The 17258-nt window shown below is 42.6% G+C and overlaps 1 protein-coding gene across 3 annotated transcripts in view; it reads right to left on the bottom strand.

Moving 5' to 3' along the window:
• The window catches only part of pde5ab (phosphodiesterase 5A, cGMP-specific, b), a 202325-nt gene that overhangs the window by 42752 nt on the left and 142315 nt on the right, over positions 1-17258 (bottom strand). For all 3 annotated transcript variants that reach the window (XM_050066938.1, XM_050066939.1, XM_050066940.1), the window contains exon 11: positions 15057-15232. In XM_050066938.1, coding sequence (XP_049922895.1) covers positions 15057-15232 — 176 coding nt within the window. The remainder of the gene's footprint in view (positions 1-15056; positions 15233-17258) is intronic.

Genomic DNA, 17258 nt, shown 5'->3' with positions numbered 1-17258 from the left:
GGGGAGTTTTTCCTTATCCGCTGCGAGGGTCATAAGGACAGAGGGATGTCGAATGCTGTAAAGCCCTGTGAGGCAAATTGTGATTTGTGATATTGGGCTTTATAAATAAAATTGAATTGAATTGAAATTGAATCATATGCAGAGGCTGTGGAAGAAAGTTGCTGCTATGTGTAAATTTGGCCCACAACTCCATTTCTCAGCCTCTATTTGGTTAAACCACAAGTTGTGTATAGGGCACTCACCTGTCATTNGGGAGTTTTTCCTTATCCGCTGCGAGGGTCATAAGGACAGAGGGATGTCGAATGCTGTAAAGCCCTGTGAGGCAAATTGTGATTTGTGATATTGGGCTTTATAAATAAAATTGAATTGAATTGAAATTGAATCATATGCAGAGGCTGTGGAAGAAAGTTGCTGCTATGTGTAAATTTGGCCCACAACTCCATTTCTCAGCCTCTATTTGGTTAAACCACAAGTTGTGTATAGGGCACTCACCTGTCATTTGGAAATTGTGGTTCAACAGAGGAATTAGGGTAATGGGAGACCTGTATGAGGGGGGCACTAATAGGTCTTTAAATAATCCAAAGGAGTCCTTTGCACTACCTCAACATCAGTTTTGGCGTTACTTACAAATGACACACCTTGTCCAAATATTTATTATTATTATTTATTATTTAGTTTAGACAACTCTGCCTCCTCCCTTAAAGGGGTGTGGGAGACCGATATGGCCACATTATATATAGAGGAGTGGACTCTGATGCTAAAAAAATGCCAAAAAGATGTCCAGAGATCCTAATATTAGACCCATTTAATTTAAGGTCTTGAACAGGGTCCACTGGACACCATTAAAATGATACAAGGTCAAACTAAGGGATAGCCCTTTATGCTGGAAATGCCAGGGGGGAGAGGGCTCTCTGATGCACATGTTGTGGAACTGCCCGAACATGCAGAAATTTTGGTTGGGAATTAGCACCCAGATTGACCACATTCAGAAACACAAAATTCCCCTTTTCTCCTCGTCTATTTGTCTTGGGGATCCTTCACTTCTTGGAGATCTCAGTTCCACAGATGCAAAGTAGATTCAGACTGCAGTCATGCTGGGATGCAAAATAATTATATGTGAATGAAAGGCCTTCAATGCTCCCATGGTAAGATCCTGGTTTAGTCAGTTTGGTAAGCTGGTAGCATTGGAACATGTTGAAATGAAACAATTGGGAAACCCACATTAAGGTCCCAGATGGGAGTTTGACTCATATGTAAACCCTCTTGTCCTCCATCTCATAGTGTACCATTGTAAAACATTTATTTATCTTTATTTAACAACTTATTTGTTGTTGTTTTCTTTCAATCACACCGGCACCACCGTGTCATGTGACGCGGACAAGCGCTGCTCCTAACACACACCAGACGCGTCACACTGCAGCTCGTTAACAGACGACCACTCAAAGTTATTACTACTTCTGATCTGTACCTCTTCCACCTCTGCATTAGCTTAAAATCATGTTAGCACAGCCCCAATTAAACTTGATTTCTCACCTGTAGAACTGATCTCCAGAGCCATGACTCGCCAGGCAATATCTTTTTGGCCATGGTCTTTATAATGACGGGAGTGTGGGTTCTTTATCCCAGGATATTTCTCGACCTCAACAACCAGCCTCTCATCATCTAGACAGCACGAGACAGCAACAGCTACAGAGTTATCTTTATCAACCATGGTGAGGAGAGGAGGGGATGGGGACGTCTGAACTACCTTGCTTAGCCTGCTGCTTTCTAGGGCTGTAGTCAACCAAAGAAAATCTTGGTCGACTAAAGTCGTACATAATCTTCAACTAATCAATTAGTCGTGAGAAAAAAAATCTGCGCGTTATTTTTACTTCTGCTGTGGTGTGTCTGTCACTCTGCAGTTACACCTCCAAAACGCTAGTCGGCGGTGGAGGACTCTCGCTTAACAGAGACAATTTCAAACACAAGTACATAAATTGGCTTCACTATAAATCACTGAATTGACAGACAAACACTTGTCTTTATCTAGACACATTTCCCCCACCAATACAACATGCTAACGTTATTAGCACAAGTCTATGGCATTTTACATTGTATACATTAGCCTAGCGACAAGCTGAGATTTCCTCTGTTCATATGAAGCCAGGATAAATCCCGAAGTAAAAATCCCTGAAGGATAGATCACACACAAGACTTAAAATGCTATTTTAGTGGAGGCTTTACTGTCTTCACAATTTATTGTTTCTTATCTATGAAAAACAAGTAATTACAAGCTTAATTTCCACTGAGGGAAAAGGTGTCAGTATACAGAAACTGACAGGAGGTCTGCGTCACCGCGACGCTGAGCTTAGGGTGGGTGAGTTCAACTTTCTGTCAACAACGGGGGTGTTTTGAAAACACCCCTATTTTCACAGGTAACTTAGCCTGTCCCCCCTGCCGCAGGAAATAATGGATTAATCCTGGAAAGCTATTGATATAGCACTTTTCTCCTTATGAAAGTAACACGGCGATTATTGGACTAATGAGAATTTGGTCGGACGAGAGCATATCGACCAAATAATCAACTAGTCGACCAGGAGACTACAGCCCTACTGCTTTCGTGACTCTGCCCCAGATAAGAAGAAGAAAACAGATGAGTGGAATTTAAAGCTGAAAAGATTTTTTCACAGCAGATATGTTGACTTGTCAAACACAGGTGCAACTATATTTAATGCTGTAAGCATTGCAACAGTTGCTTGACTGAAAAAGAATCTTCAGAAAAAGATGAATCTGAATCTGACTTGTTGAGGTTTTCTTTTTAAACAATAATCAAAAAAATGAAAATGGCTATTTGAACATTATTTATATGTCATATCAAACTGAGTTAAAAGGTTATCAAGAGCACCAAAATCCAAGCATAACCAGTGTGTTGAGTTGTATCATCAGTATGTTATCACCGTATGAATTAGGAAGACAACAAGCTGATCAAAATCTAATAGTAGAATGAAGTCCTCTTAAAGTTGACTTGCTGTGTGGAGAGTGATGACCTGAGTGCTGAGGCTGCAACAAGTGCCACTAAAGCTCAAGGCAGCTGAGAAGACTAATACACAACGCTGTAAATGAAAATACACACATCTGAAGGTCGGTCCAAGCACCTGCACAAATACACATTCACTCTGACCTAGACAATTGGGAGACTAGAAAGAGAGGTGGGTAAGATCAGAGTAAAAGAACTCTGCTGAGGTTGGCACTTTTGGGAAACAGAGATAAACAACCTTCTCAACTGGTTTTAACTGGTCTAAGGGGGCTTCCAGGGATCAGATGTTGAAAAAAGTGATGTTGTGACGTATATGAATTAGAAAAAATAATAGTAGTTGCACACATATGATTGATTAAAAGAACTTTTTTAAAGTGAGCAAGAGAAGGAGAGCAAGACTGGGTATAAAGGTCAGTGCCCGAGGCTTATGGGTGCAGTTCTTGGTCCGGACCACCAACTCAAATGGGTTTATTTGGATGTCATCTCTGAACAAAGAATAAACCTTCTTGCATTGGACTTCTGATCAGACTTTTTCTTTTCTTCAGAGTGCTCTGGATTTTCTTTGTTTGTACTGGAAGCAATTTTTACTGGATATTGATCAACACCACAGACTATTTTTTGGTTCGAGGGAAGCCAATTTACACCCCAACAGACTCATTTGGAAATGACAAGAAAACAAGAGCGCTGTGATGTTGCAAGGCTGTCAAAATGACATGTAAAGCTCAAGATGAAGAGGCTTTTGAAGGGAAGAGAAGAAAAAGATGCACTGCTCATCAATCAATCATGTCAGCTGAATCCAAAAAAAAGAAGAAGCCATCGTGAGTTCACTGCCAATAAAGCAAGAGAGCCTTGTGTCTTTTGTGTCTAAAACAAAAAAACACAAGGCAGTGGCAATCTGGGAATTTCATTTTTGCAACAGAAAATAATAAGAAAAGAGAAAATAATGAGTTAAAGAAAAGTTTCTGTTTTTGGTTGGGTGAATGAATGTTATTTTAGTAACATCCTCATTTTGTTTTAGTTTCTCCAGTGTTGTTCCAGGTTGATAAATATGCTAATGTGACAGTGTGAGACTTACTACTTACAGCTTACTAACAGCCAAATAAGTGTAAACAGTTAGCATGGAGGCTACCTACACATATTGTAAATGTACTGTTGGCATGGAACTAGCGATGATTTTAGCCCTACATGAAGATTTAAGAATCTACTATCCTAGACAACTACTGTGAAACAGCACAAATGTCAACTATCAGAGTATTCACCATACTGTTTACACTGTACTATCTATCCCTTTCTATCCCGTCATTCTGGGTGTATTAGACTGCTGCAATGTTATAAGTGTTACAAATCAATGAGCAGGACTGCTATATGGAAATACTGAATTTGTTTGTATATGATTTTTGCATCAACAGATCCTTTTCACAAAAGATAGCTTCCATCATCACTGGTGATGAGGATAAAATGAATGATGGCAGAATTTCAAGGTCCTGATATGGTTGTTATTGTGTACATATCTATATATATATATCTATATGTATCTCTCTCTCTCTCTCTCTCTATATATATATATATATATATATATATATATATTAGGGCTGTCAAAATAGCGCGTTAATTTAGATGAATTAATCACAAAAAAAATTACGCATCAAAAAAATGAACTTTAATTAATCACATTCTGTGATGCCCTTTGACGTGGAGCTTCATTGAAGATCACAGTGGTTTTGTCACATGTTGGGGGCAGATGAGACAACACTGCTGTCTTTCTGTTAGACAGGTAATTATTTGTTTTGCTTCGGGGGGATTTGTTATTTTCATGAAATATGTAACGTTAGCCAACTTAGCTACTTTTGTAGCTTGTATTAGCCCAATGCTAACATTAGCTTTTCTGTCGGTGTACTGCAGGATGCGCGTTCAAGTTTGTGGGGCCGTGGTTTTGGACGGAGCACTGACGGGAGGGGAAGGAGGGTGGTGGAGCTTAGAGGAGGTGCCACTTTCAAATCTTGCTAGCTCTCCAACATTACCAAGTATAGCTTTAATCACAGAGCATGTAATTATTAGATTGACAGCCCTAAAAAAAAAAAAAAAAGTATATGCATATAAATGTAACTGCACATTTACGATCCGTTGTTAGTGTAGTTAGCTCGTTTACTATATCACGTGAATGTCATTGTCACTGATCTTCAATCACTCACTATGAAAGTCCCCTTTCCTCATGATTCCGTCTGTCTGGTTTTTAGGCTACAGCAGCCTCATACAGCTAAACTGAGACACATTGGCAGAGAAAACAGTGATCAGGAACAATGGTCTAGACCAACTGGAGTGAGGCCTGATTCACCTGGGTAAAGTGGAGGCTGCTAGGTGGCAGAGGAGGCGGGCGTCAGCTGCAGCCGAGAGGAGACATCACCTCTGACACCCTGAGCTGACAGCTCCACCACTGAGAACACAAAGTGTGTACGGAGCATGTGTGTGACTGGATGTTGGAGGAGGGAGGTATATCACGCTGAATAGAAGGTGTACTACTCATTTGTAAGTGAGTGTGTGGGCTTGGTTTTAATGACTTTTTTCTTTTTTGCCTGTTGTGCACAGAGGCTGGAGGCAGGAAAGTGTCAGACAAACAAGTAAAGCAGCTTGAAAAATCCTCCTGCATGGCCTCATCACTGTCATTTACACACCCACATACAGCTCTATCACAGATGCTCTCACACACACTGTACTTTTCTATACTTACATGTTTGTGGAGACCCTCACTATCATAATGCAATCCTTTGCACTAAATCTAAACATCACAACTGAACGCCTAACAGCCATAAACACACTGACTTCCGAAACAACATATTTTTGGTTTCAGTCATCACAACTTAGTTATGCCTGTGTACATATACTGCGCATAATTATTCATTACATATTATCATTACACATTTGTTATGTATTTATTATTGATCACTACTACTTTTCTGTCAACATGAAACCTTACAACTAAACAAATTCTGATGAGTTTTTACATAAAAATCACATCAAAAAGTATTTTAGGTCAGATTCTAAATACAAGATACAAATGCATGTGATTACTGAGAGCTACACAATTTACTTGATAAAATGTCAGGGACGGAGCAGCAGGTGGGGTATGACGAGCAGATGAGGTGAGGAAGGAGAGATTTTAAGACAGTGGTTTTAAGATTTGAAGAAAAAGAGAGAAAAAAGTGAAGAAACAAGGAAAAAGGTAGACAACAGCTCTCTGACACTGTCAGCAAAAAATGAGCATTATCAGCTTCACACAGATAAGTATGGAGAATAGGATCATGAAGTGAGCGGTAGGGATCAATGCAAAGCACTGTGGGACTGTGGGACACAGAAAATACAGTAGAGGGGGGGTTGTCCTGGAATTTGTAAGGCATCTTTGAGTGCCATGAAAAGCGCTAAATAAAAACAATGTATTATTATTATTACTATTATCATTATTATTATTATTATTATTAATTCTAGAGTTATGGCCCAAAACTTATTTTGTGAGGTCACACTGACTTTGACCTTTGACCACCAAACTCTAATTAGTTTATTCTTCAGTCCAAGTGGACTTTTGTGCCACATTTGATGAAATTCCCTCAAGCCATACTTGAGATATCATGTTCACGAGAATGAGATCAACAAGGTTACAGTAACCTTAACCTTTCACCACCAAAAACTAATTAGTTCATCGCTGAGTCCAAGTGTACAATTTTTTTCATTTCTTGTTTTTCATTTCTTGTCTGACTTGCCCTGCATTTTTCAAACACATCAATTTTAAACTCTATTCAAACATAAACAGAACATGTCAGCTAGCAGGCATACATTATAGGGAGAAACACAATGGGGAGAGAAAATGAGAAACGTAAATGATGGTGAACAAAGTGGTAGACATTAACACATATGCGAGCTACATTATGTCATCAGCTCCAGAAAATAAATTTGCTGTCACATTATGTGGAAGGTTATCCGTAGAAGATTACTGTAAGAATTTCAATACACACAACAAAATTCCATAACTTTTTCAAAACTTCCATTAATTTCTGCTAATTCCATGACATTACCAGGCCTGGAAAATGTGGGAACCGGTATTGTGGATATAATGACTGAGTGGGTAAAGGCAGGTAATAGAACAGCTAGAAGAGTCTGTTATGTTCAGAAAATTACAACACTTTACTATAATGCAGCTTTAAAAACCAGAAAAAGACAACAGTTATGATACGAACTGCGCATGCACTGGTGTTGTGTCCCTCAGTCAGAAGCTCTGTTTAAATCTGACATTATTGTTAAGCTTTAAGGCAAACTTCTGCGTTACACCTTGACATCCTGGCCATTTTTTTGATATATCGTAACATAACTAAAATGTTTTAGCTATCGGACATTGGATCTTAAGTTTTAACCCGTGACCTGGGTTAATCTACTAGGAGATTTGATTTCCTTCCCTTTTCCGACTACTACAACTGCTACTCCAAGGCAAAACTTCTACAGCAGGCCCAGCTCTGGGCCCATGCCGGTATGTTTTCTTCTCTGAATCTTTCACCTGAGCACCAGTACCACTTCCAGTTACTACACAAGATGATCACAGCCGTGCGCATGCGGCCGCGCGTGCAGCCTGTTGCAGTCGCTCCTGCTTGTTTTCTCAGTTTTCTTACTTTTTTGCTTTATTAAGTTTGGTATTTGTGCTTGCTTTTTTGTGAATGTCATTTTGAAATTGCGCCCTCTCCAAACATGCTGATTGAGAGAGTTGTACTCGTTTTCCTCACTCTGGAATTACTTATTTCATTCGGACCCGGCACCATTGGGCAACAACTTCATGGCCGCATTGTTTACTCCAGAGATCAGTTGATCGTGCTGAGGCCGGCCGGCTTGGCGGCCGGAACATCGGAGATACCAGCTAAACTGTGGAGGAAAACACACAGAGGATGCAGGGGAGGAAGTAAACAGCGGTGGAAAAAAGCAGGGTTGAGACAACGGAGGCTTATGGAAAAGAGAAGATACAAGCCATGTCTCCCCTCTCTCGTCATGGGCAACGTGAGGTCACTGGCAAATAAAATGGACGAGCTGACAGCGGTCGCCAAGAGTCAGAAGGAGTACCGGGAATGTAGTCTGATGTGCTTCACTGAGACATGGCTTCACCAGGACATTCCTGACAACAACGTCTCCATCAGGGGCTTTCAGACTGTTCGGGCCGACCGGGACTGCACCGAGAGCGGTAAGCGCAACGGAGGGGGGGCTTGCTGTTCTAGTAAATAACCGCTGGTGCAGTCCTGACCATATTTCTATTAAGGAACAAATCTGTTGCCCGGACACTGAACTGTTTGCTGTTGGACTCAGGCCGTATTATTTGCCCAGGGAGTTTTCACATGCCATTATTGTAACTGTTTACACCCCCCCCCCTCTGCCAACCCTGACGTCGGCATGTGACGTTATTCACTCCGCCATAGCCCGCCTGCAGACTAAACACCCGAGTGCCTTAGACTGTTCGGGCCGATCGGGACTGCACCGAGAGCGGTAAGCGCAAAGGAGGGGGGCTTGCTGTTCATAGCTATCTCGGGTGACTTCAACCATGTCACCATGGCAACAACATTGCCCACATTCACACAGTATGTGAGCTGTCCTACCAGAGAGGAGAGAACACTGGACTTGCTGTATGCAAACGCTAAAGATGCATACAGCTGCTCCCCCCTCCCCCCTCTGGGTAGGTCAGACCACAACCTGGTGCACCTCAACCCCTGCTATGTACCACTAGTCAGGAGCCAGCCTGCGACCATGAGGACAGTGAGGAGATGGTCAGAGGAGGCTTATAAGACACTGCAGGGCTGTTTTGGTGTGACAGACTGGCAGGCACTCTGTGAGCCACATGGGGAGGACATCGATGGGCTCACAGAATGCATCACGGACTACATCAGCTTCTGTGTGGACTCCACTGTCCCAGCCAGGACTATCCATTGTTATCCAAATAACAAACCGTGGGTAACAAAGGACATCAAAGTCATCCTAAACTCAAAGAAGAGGGCCTTCAGAGCTGGTAACAGGGAGGAGGTGAGAACAATACAGGGGGAGCTGAAGATGAAGATAAGGGAGGCTAAGGAGAGGTACAGGAGGAAGCTGGAGAGGAAACTCCAGCAGAACAACATGAGAGAGGTCTGGAGTGGAATGAGGACCATCACTGGCTTCAGGACCAACAACCACAGAGGAGTTGAAGGCAGCATGGACAGGGCCAATGAACTGAATCTGTTTTTTAACAGATTTGACACTACTGGCCCTGCCCATCCCCCCCCTGACTCTTCTGCTGTCTGTCTTGGTCAACCATCTCCCACTCCGCCCTCCTCCCCCACTCCTCCCTCTCACACCTCAACACCCTCCTGCTTGACCCCCCCTCCTCCTCCTCCTCACACCTCCTCTCCCCGTGGTCAGACTGACTGCTCTCTCCATCATGAGGACTACACCCCTCCCCCACGTGTCATCACCTCCACAATGTGCTTCACTGCTGACCATGTGAGAAGACAGCTGATGAGACTCCACTCAAATAAGGCTGCAGGCCCTGATGGTGTCAGCCCCAGGGTGCTCAAAGCCTGTGCCCCCCAGCTATGTGGAGTACTTCAGCATGTCTTCAACATGAGCCTGAGTCTCCAGAGGGTCCCCTTGCTGTGGAAGACATCCTGCCTCGTTCCTGTGCCAAAGACGTCGCGTCCCAGTGGCTCCAAGGACTACAGACCCGTGGCATTGACCTCCCACATCATGAAGACCCTGGAGAGACTCGTCTTGGAGCAGCTCCGGCCCATGGTCAAGCCACTTTTGGACCCCCTCCAGTTCGCCTATCAGCCCCGACTTGGAGTTGAGGACGCCATCATCTACCTGCTCAACCGTGTCTACGCCCATTTGGATAAGCCGGCGAGCACTGTGAGGGTCATGTTTTTTGACTTCTCTAGTGCGTTCAACACCATCCGTCCAGCTCTACTGGGTGACAAGCTGACAGCAATGCAGGTGGATGCCCCCCTGGTGTCCTGGATTGTAGACTACTTGACTGGCAGACCACAGTATGTGCGCTTACAACGCTGTGTGTCAGACAGAGTGGTCAGCAATACTGGGGCCCCGCAGGGGACTGTCCTCTCTCCCTTTCTCTTCACCCTCTACACCACGGACTTCAGCTATTGCACTGAGACCTGCCATCTTCAGAAGTTTTCTGATGAGTCTGCTATAGTTGGATGTATCACCAAGGGTGATGAGGATGAGTACAGGGCTGTTGTGGATAACTTTGGGTGATGAGGATGAGTACAGGGCTGTTGTGGATAACTTTGTCATATGGTGTGAGCAGAACCATCTGCAGCTCAACGTGGCAAAGACAAAGGAACTGGCTGTGGATCTGAGGAGGACCAAGACACCGGTGACCCCTGTTTCCATCCAGGGGGTCAGTGTGGACATTGTGGAGGACTATAAGTACCAGGGGGTACACACTGACAATAAACTGGACTGGGCTAAGAACACTAACGCTCTCTACAGGAAGGGCCAGAGCTGTCTCTATTTTCTGAGGCAACTGAGGTCCTTCAACATCTGCTGGACTATGCTCAGGATTTTCTATGAGTCTGTGGTGGCCAGTGCTATCCTCTATGCTGCTGTGTGCTGGGGCAGCACACAGCAAACTGATCCGCAAGGCCAGTGACGTTGTGGGAACGGAGTATATATATATATATATATATATATATTTATTTACATTTATGTTTGTTAATAATTCCTGTTTATTTAACTATATATTTGTAAATACTATTGTTTAAATTTCTTATATTTTCACGTATCTTTCCTCTCTTGCAAGGAGCACCTGTAACATAAATAATTTCCCCCCGGGGATCAATAAAGTATTTCTGATTCTGATTCTGATTCTGAACCTGCTAAGAGCCAATATTAGCTGCTTGCTAGCTTACTAAAACAATATTGCCCACCACTTTAGCTCTGTGTACTGGCAGTTTTTATTTCTCTTCGCAGCATGATTTCACTTACCCCAGTGGATTCTGAGCTATCCAGTCTGAGATCCAAATTCCATGCCATTGAGAGTGTCCTGAAGGATGTCCTCCAGCAGCAATCGCTGCTCCTCTCCTGGCTGGATGCGCTGCACCAAAACGCTCCCTCCAACTCCGGGAGTCGGGCTGAAAGTCCCACTCCCAGCCCATCAGCAGTCCACCCTCTCTCCTGGGCATCCGTTGGGAAGAACTGGAGAAGGATTTCTCTTCCTCTTTTCTCACCAAAGGGGGATGATGACCCAGTCTGGATCTCCAACTACTTTGCTCCACTCGAGATGCTAACTGAGCCGGATGCTAGCGCCTCACTTCTGCCTATTGCTACTGCTCCGGAGCCGCCTGTGCCGGTCCGCTCCAAAACTTCAAGAAAGTGCAGAATTTCCCCGCAATTGCAGTATCCCAGGGAAAACGTCGCAGACGCCTTTCCCCTCCAGCAGTATCCAACGCTGTGTATGCTCCTCCCGGCCCCCAGTCTTCAACCCACAACGTAGAACTGGACACTGCTGTAGGTAGTAGTAATGTCAACTCCATTGGCGCACCAGGTGAATCGTGTTCAATTAACTCTGTTACCCTTGCTAATGCGGCTAATTGCAATCCGCAACCTCTTCCGTCCAAACTTGCTGTCTTTAATGGAGGCTGTAGAGACAGACAACCCGAAATCCTTATCATTGGTGATTCCAGATTTGTTGAACTTTCAGGTGCTATCACCTACTGCCTTCCTGGTAGCAAAGTTTCAGACATTATCAAACTGTCCCTAGTGCTCATAGACCTAATTGTTCACGTGGGTACCAATGACGTCATGGATAAAAAATCAACTAAACTCCACATGCAACTAGAATCTCTGGCAATCACAATTCAGAGCCTGGGCAAAACCTGTGTTTTTTCTGGCCCAATTCCTACTCTCTCAAAAACCCCTGAAAGTTTCAGCCAAATTTTTAGTCTGCATGAATGGATAAAAACTTTCTGCACCACTACTGGGCAGGGCTTTATTAGTAACTTTGACTGCTTCAGACGGCCTGCACCCGAGCACAAAAGGTGTTAAAAAGCTTGTAAAAAACTTTATTTAATATATTGCTTTTAATTCTGACTGATGTTCACCTCAGCATGACCCCGCACCAGAAGCCACTGCTTTCCATAGCATTGAGCATCTCTCCTTAGGTCCTGCTGAGCATAGCTCCATCAACACTATGCCTGTGAGGATCACATTAAACTGTCCCATCGATAGACCCAGCTGCTGCACTTGTTCTACAATAAGAGATAACTTAGTTCCCACTACACCCACTCCAGTAACTGACTCCAATACATCAGTTCAACCTCACCTATACCCTTAAACTGTACTGTCTGCTGAGCCCAGCTCCAGCACTTCAGTTGTTTTTAGTCGTCTTAATGTTAGGTCCCATGCAAACAAGTCTTTTATACTCCAAGATTTAATTATGTCTAACAATATTGATTTCTCCTTCATTACTGAATCCTGGTTAAGCCCTGGGTACTCTGTCCCACTAAATGAGGCCCTAACTACCAATGCTTCCAGGAACCAGTATTGTGTGTTTGAATCTATAGGCCGCCTAAACTTAACATGTCTTCTTCAAGAATTTTCTGAACTTCTTTCATTTATTATGGCCAAATATGACAGAGCTCCTATACGTGGGGATTTTAATATACATGTTTGCTTTTACTGCTGATTTTATTGCCCTCTCTGAATCTTTCAATCTTGTACAGCATGTTGAAGGGCCAACACATAAATTACAAAAAAAATTAAACAATACTTTTGTGTATGATTTTTTCTCATCAGTAGTGTTTACATAATACATTTATGTATCACATTTAGTGCAATAATTACACGCTTCTGCATGTGCAATTGAGTGTACTGGGCCTCGTGCAATACAAACCGGCACTTTAAACTGATGTACACTTTAGGGCTTTGTGCAATTTCATCTGGCACCTTAGGGCATTGTGCAATTTCATCTGGCACTCATGCACTTTAGCACACTTTACCCAGCACCTATGCACTTTACTCTTCAAAACGAAACTCTTATGGTCTCCCTACCTGTGGGCTAGCTCTCCACCCACAGTCAATCTGTATTGCAATTTATCTGTCTGTCTGTATATTATGGTTTGTGTTTTTCAATGTGTTTTTCACTGTTAGTGCTTGTTTTATTGCTACTGCTCCTTTTTTCTTACTGTGAAATGTTGTACTGTCTTAATTTGTTTTTATGTTAATGGGACTACGGATGGAAATTAGCGTCAAGCTACAATCCGGCATCTTTACATGTTTTAACATGTTCATCAATGTGCACTGTCCCATTCAAATAAACAAATAAATAAATAAATAATAAGGGACATACCGTTGACCTTGTGTTATCTTATGGTGTTTCTCTTAATAATTTTGAATTGCTTGATATTGATATATCTGACCACAAGGCTGTCATTTTCCAAACCTTGCTCCCGCTTCCTGTCCTAAGGCCATCTACCTTTATTTGCTCTTGGTCTTTTAACTCCAAGTCAGCCAGCAGATTCTGTTAAAAAAATTTAACTGCCTATGCCTGTAATTCCTTTAATCAGAATGATCACTCTGTCAATGATTTATTGAATAATCTTAATAGTACATGTGAAACTATTCTTGATGATATCACCCCCTTCAAGCTGAAACATGCAAAATAAACCCCCCTGCCCTGGCTCAATGACCATACAAGGGATTTAAAGAGGAAGTGTAGGAGAGCCGAATGAAGATGGATAAAGGACAAACTGCAGGCATCACTCGTTTCCCTAAAAGGCTTTATGTCAGCCTATCAGTGCACTGTTAAAGATGGTAAGTGTCTATACTTTTCAAATTTGATTGCCAGTAGCTCCCACAACCCCAGGATTTTATTTCAGACAATTAATTCAGTTGTCAACCCCCCTCCCAACCAGAATATGGAAGCATCCAGTTATGTGAGCAGTTTCTCCAATATTTCATGAATAAAATGAATGACATTAGGCTCCATATTACACCTGTGACTGGGAGTATTCCCATCTACAATGAACCCTCCACCACTATGTCCTGTTTTAAGCAAATCTCACTGCTAGTATTAGAGGACCTTATCCCCCATTTAAACCCCTCCACCTGCCAATTAGACATTATCCCCACTAGATTCCTAAAAGAGGTATAACAGACTGTTGCCCCACGGATTCACTCTATTGTCTACTGCCTCTGTCCCATCCAGTTTTAAAGTTAAAGTTTTAGTCCGACCACTCCTGAAAAAACCTACACTTGACCCTCTAATTTTCAACAATTTTAGACCAATTTCAAACGTACCTTTCTTATCCGAAATGTTAGCAAAATCAGTTGCCACTCAATTAATCACACATATGAATATCACTGAACAATATCAATCAGTATTCCATACCCAGCATAGCACAGAAACAGCTCTTATTAGGGTTACTAATGATTTATCGATCGCTGCTGACTCCGGGCCTTGCTCAATTCTAATTTTGCTTGATCTGACTTCAGCATTTGACATAGTAGACCACAGTATCCTTATAAACCGCTTTAATTGTGTTGGAATTAAGAACAGTGCTCTTGCCTGGTTTCGCTCCTATCTCTCTGAAAGATCCTTCTCTGTTGTAATGGGAGAATATTCCTCATCCCCAGCCCCCCTCTCTTGTGGTGTTCCCCAGACGTCAATTCTAGGTCCTCTTCTGTTTTCTATTTATATGCTTCCTTGAAGCTGTTCTTGAGATATTGCGTGCACAAGTATCAGATGGATGCAAGGTCACAGTGACCTTGACCCTTGACTACCAAAATCTGCGTTCATCCTCGAGTCCAAGTAAAGTAAAGAAAGTCCCTCAAGGTGTTCTTGAGATATCACATTCACGAGAATGAGACATACAAGGTCACAGCGATCTTGACATTTGACCCTTCACCAGGGTCAGGTCAGAATGGGTCACAGGATGCACTGAAATCAAAGTTTCAAGTTTAAAGGAAGATCATGTCACATTTGTGTGTGTGTGTGTGTGTGTGTGTGTGTGTGTGTGAGGCTGACCTCCAGTGTGACCTCTTGCTTGGCCATGGCTCTCTCAACTGTTTCGTACATCTGTGTGTTCTGGATGCCGAGGCCACAAAAGATGGCAAATGCCTCCAGGAACTGCTCATCATTCCTGTTGAACACCTTCATACTACCTGATACTTCATCCATCTTATTCACCAGCTGACATACACCTACATAGACACACAGAAGCAGACATTTAGGTCATATTTTTGGCACGGAAAGTTCAGTACACTGTAGTCCTGTGTGTCTGATTGGTACTAAAGTCACTGAATGTCTTGAGAAGGGTCACTGTCAAATTTTTTAAGTACTTCAGTATTTTAGTTTTGTGCTTATGTATTGCATATTCAAAAAAGTCCGGGGCCAGGTATTATTCTAGCTTAAAACTAGAATTACCACTTCATGGTGGTATGCCTCCACGAACCAGTTGCAGTTACAGTTTACTTCCATGTCTGTCCAAATTCCTAAGTGGCCATGACAGTGGACAGTGCTTCAAATATGGTTGTCTTCAACATGACAGCACAGAGGATCTATACAATTCCCACAGTTTTGAGGTGGGCACCCAAGATTAGGGTCACCAATTCAGTATCTGACCCATGGAGTTATGGCATTGAATAATGGCCAGAAAAGTGTTTTTGCAGAGCTTTACATTGTCACTGTGAAGCTGACCTTTGACCTGTTGGATATAAGATGTCATTACTTCATTATTTTTTCCTATTAGATATTTGTGTGATTTTTTTTCATAATTAGCATATGAATGCTGGAGTTACTGCCAAAACCTTTTTTTGGTGTCACAATGACCTTTGATCTTTGACCACCAAATTCTAATCAATTCATCCTTAAGTCCAAATGGGCGATTGTTCCAAATTGAAGGAAATTCCCTCAAGGCTTTGTTGAGATAACATGTTCACAATAATGATATGGACACAAGGTCACAGTGACCTTGACCTTTGACCACCAAATTCTAATAACTTCATTCTAGAGTCCAAGTGGACGTTTGTGCCAAATTTGAAGAAATTGCCTTAAGGTGTTCTTGAGAGAATGAGATAAACCCGGTTGCAGTGACCTTGACCACTAAAATCTTGTCAGTTCATCATTGAGTCAAAGTGGACATTTGAAGAAATTCTGTTTAGGCGCTCTCACTATTTTGTGTTCGTGGGATGGATGAACGGACGGACAACCTAAAAATACAATCAAATCAAATCAAATTTTATTTATATAGCACATTTTATACAAAGTAATCTCAGTGCGCTTTTACATACAACATGTGTGTATAAAAACAATTTAAGTCTTGAGAGTAATTCATCCCCAGCCCACCCACCTGCACAGACATACCCAATCACATATGAGACGAGAAGAAGAGTGAGAGAGAGAGAGAGAGAGAGAGAGAGAGAGAGAGAGAGAGAGAGTGAGACAAATAGACGGATAGAGGCACTATTATAAAGTATAATTTAAAAAAAGTCTTCCGGTGACATGCTGTGAGGACGCCAAACGCCGACCACGCTCCCTCAAACAATTAAGTTCAAACATTGAGCTTTATATCTCCCGTAAGTCAGTTTTTGACCTTGATTAATATTACTCGTCAAACTTATGCCGTCAACACTCCGTAGTGCAACAATGGATCCCGATGCATTTGGGAAAATGATTAGAGACATTGTGCGGGAGGAAATCTCAGCGGCGTTTGATATGAAGCTGAAGCCGATGCAGGAGGAGCTAAGCAAGTTGAATCTCACATTAACAGCCTGCAAATCTAAAGTGGATGATTTAGAAATTGCGGCAAATGCAATGGAAGAACGCATGCAAACTCTGGAGAAGAACTATAAAAGCCTGCTGGGAGAGAACGAAGAATTGAAAGAAAAAACACAAGCATTGGAAAATCACAGCAGGAAGTTTAATCTCCGAATTATTGGTTTGCAACAGGGGATAGAGGCAGGTAACCCTACTGCCTTTGTTACCAAGCTGCTGTATGAACTGTTCGGTGAAGAAAAGTTGGGCCCGCAACCACTTGTGAGCGTAGCGCACCGCACCGGACCAGTTGGCCAAAATGAGAGCCGCAGTATGATCACCCGGCTACACAGTTTCGAAGTGAGACGCACTATCCAGCGCCTGGTGGGGGCCATGGGGGGTAATCTAAACTACAGAGGACGAAGAATTCATATCTACCCTGACATGACCACAGAGCAACGCAAACAACAGGCT

This window comes from Epinephelus moara, chromosome 17 (assembly GCF_006386435.1).
Source record: "Epinephelus moara isolate mb chromosome 17, YSFRI_EMoa_1.0, whole genome shotgun sequence".
NCBI lineage: Eukaryota > Metazoa > Chordata > Actinopteri > Perciformes > Serranidae > Epinephelus > Epinephelus moara.
The sequence above is the reverse complement of the archived record's forward strand: the minus strand, read 5'-3'. Positions and strand labels throughout refer to the sequence as shown.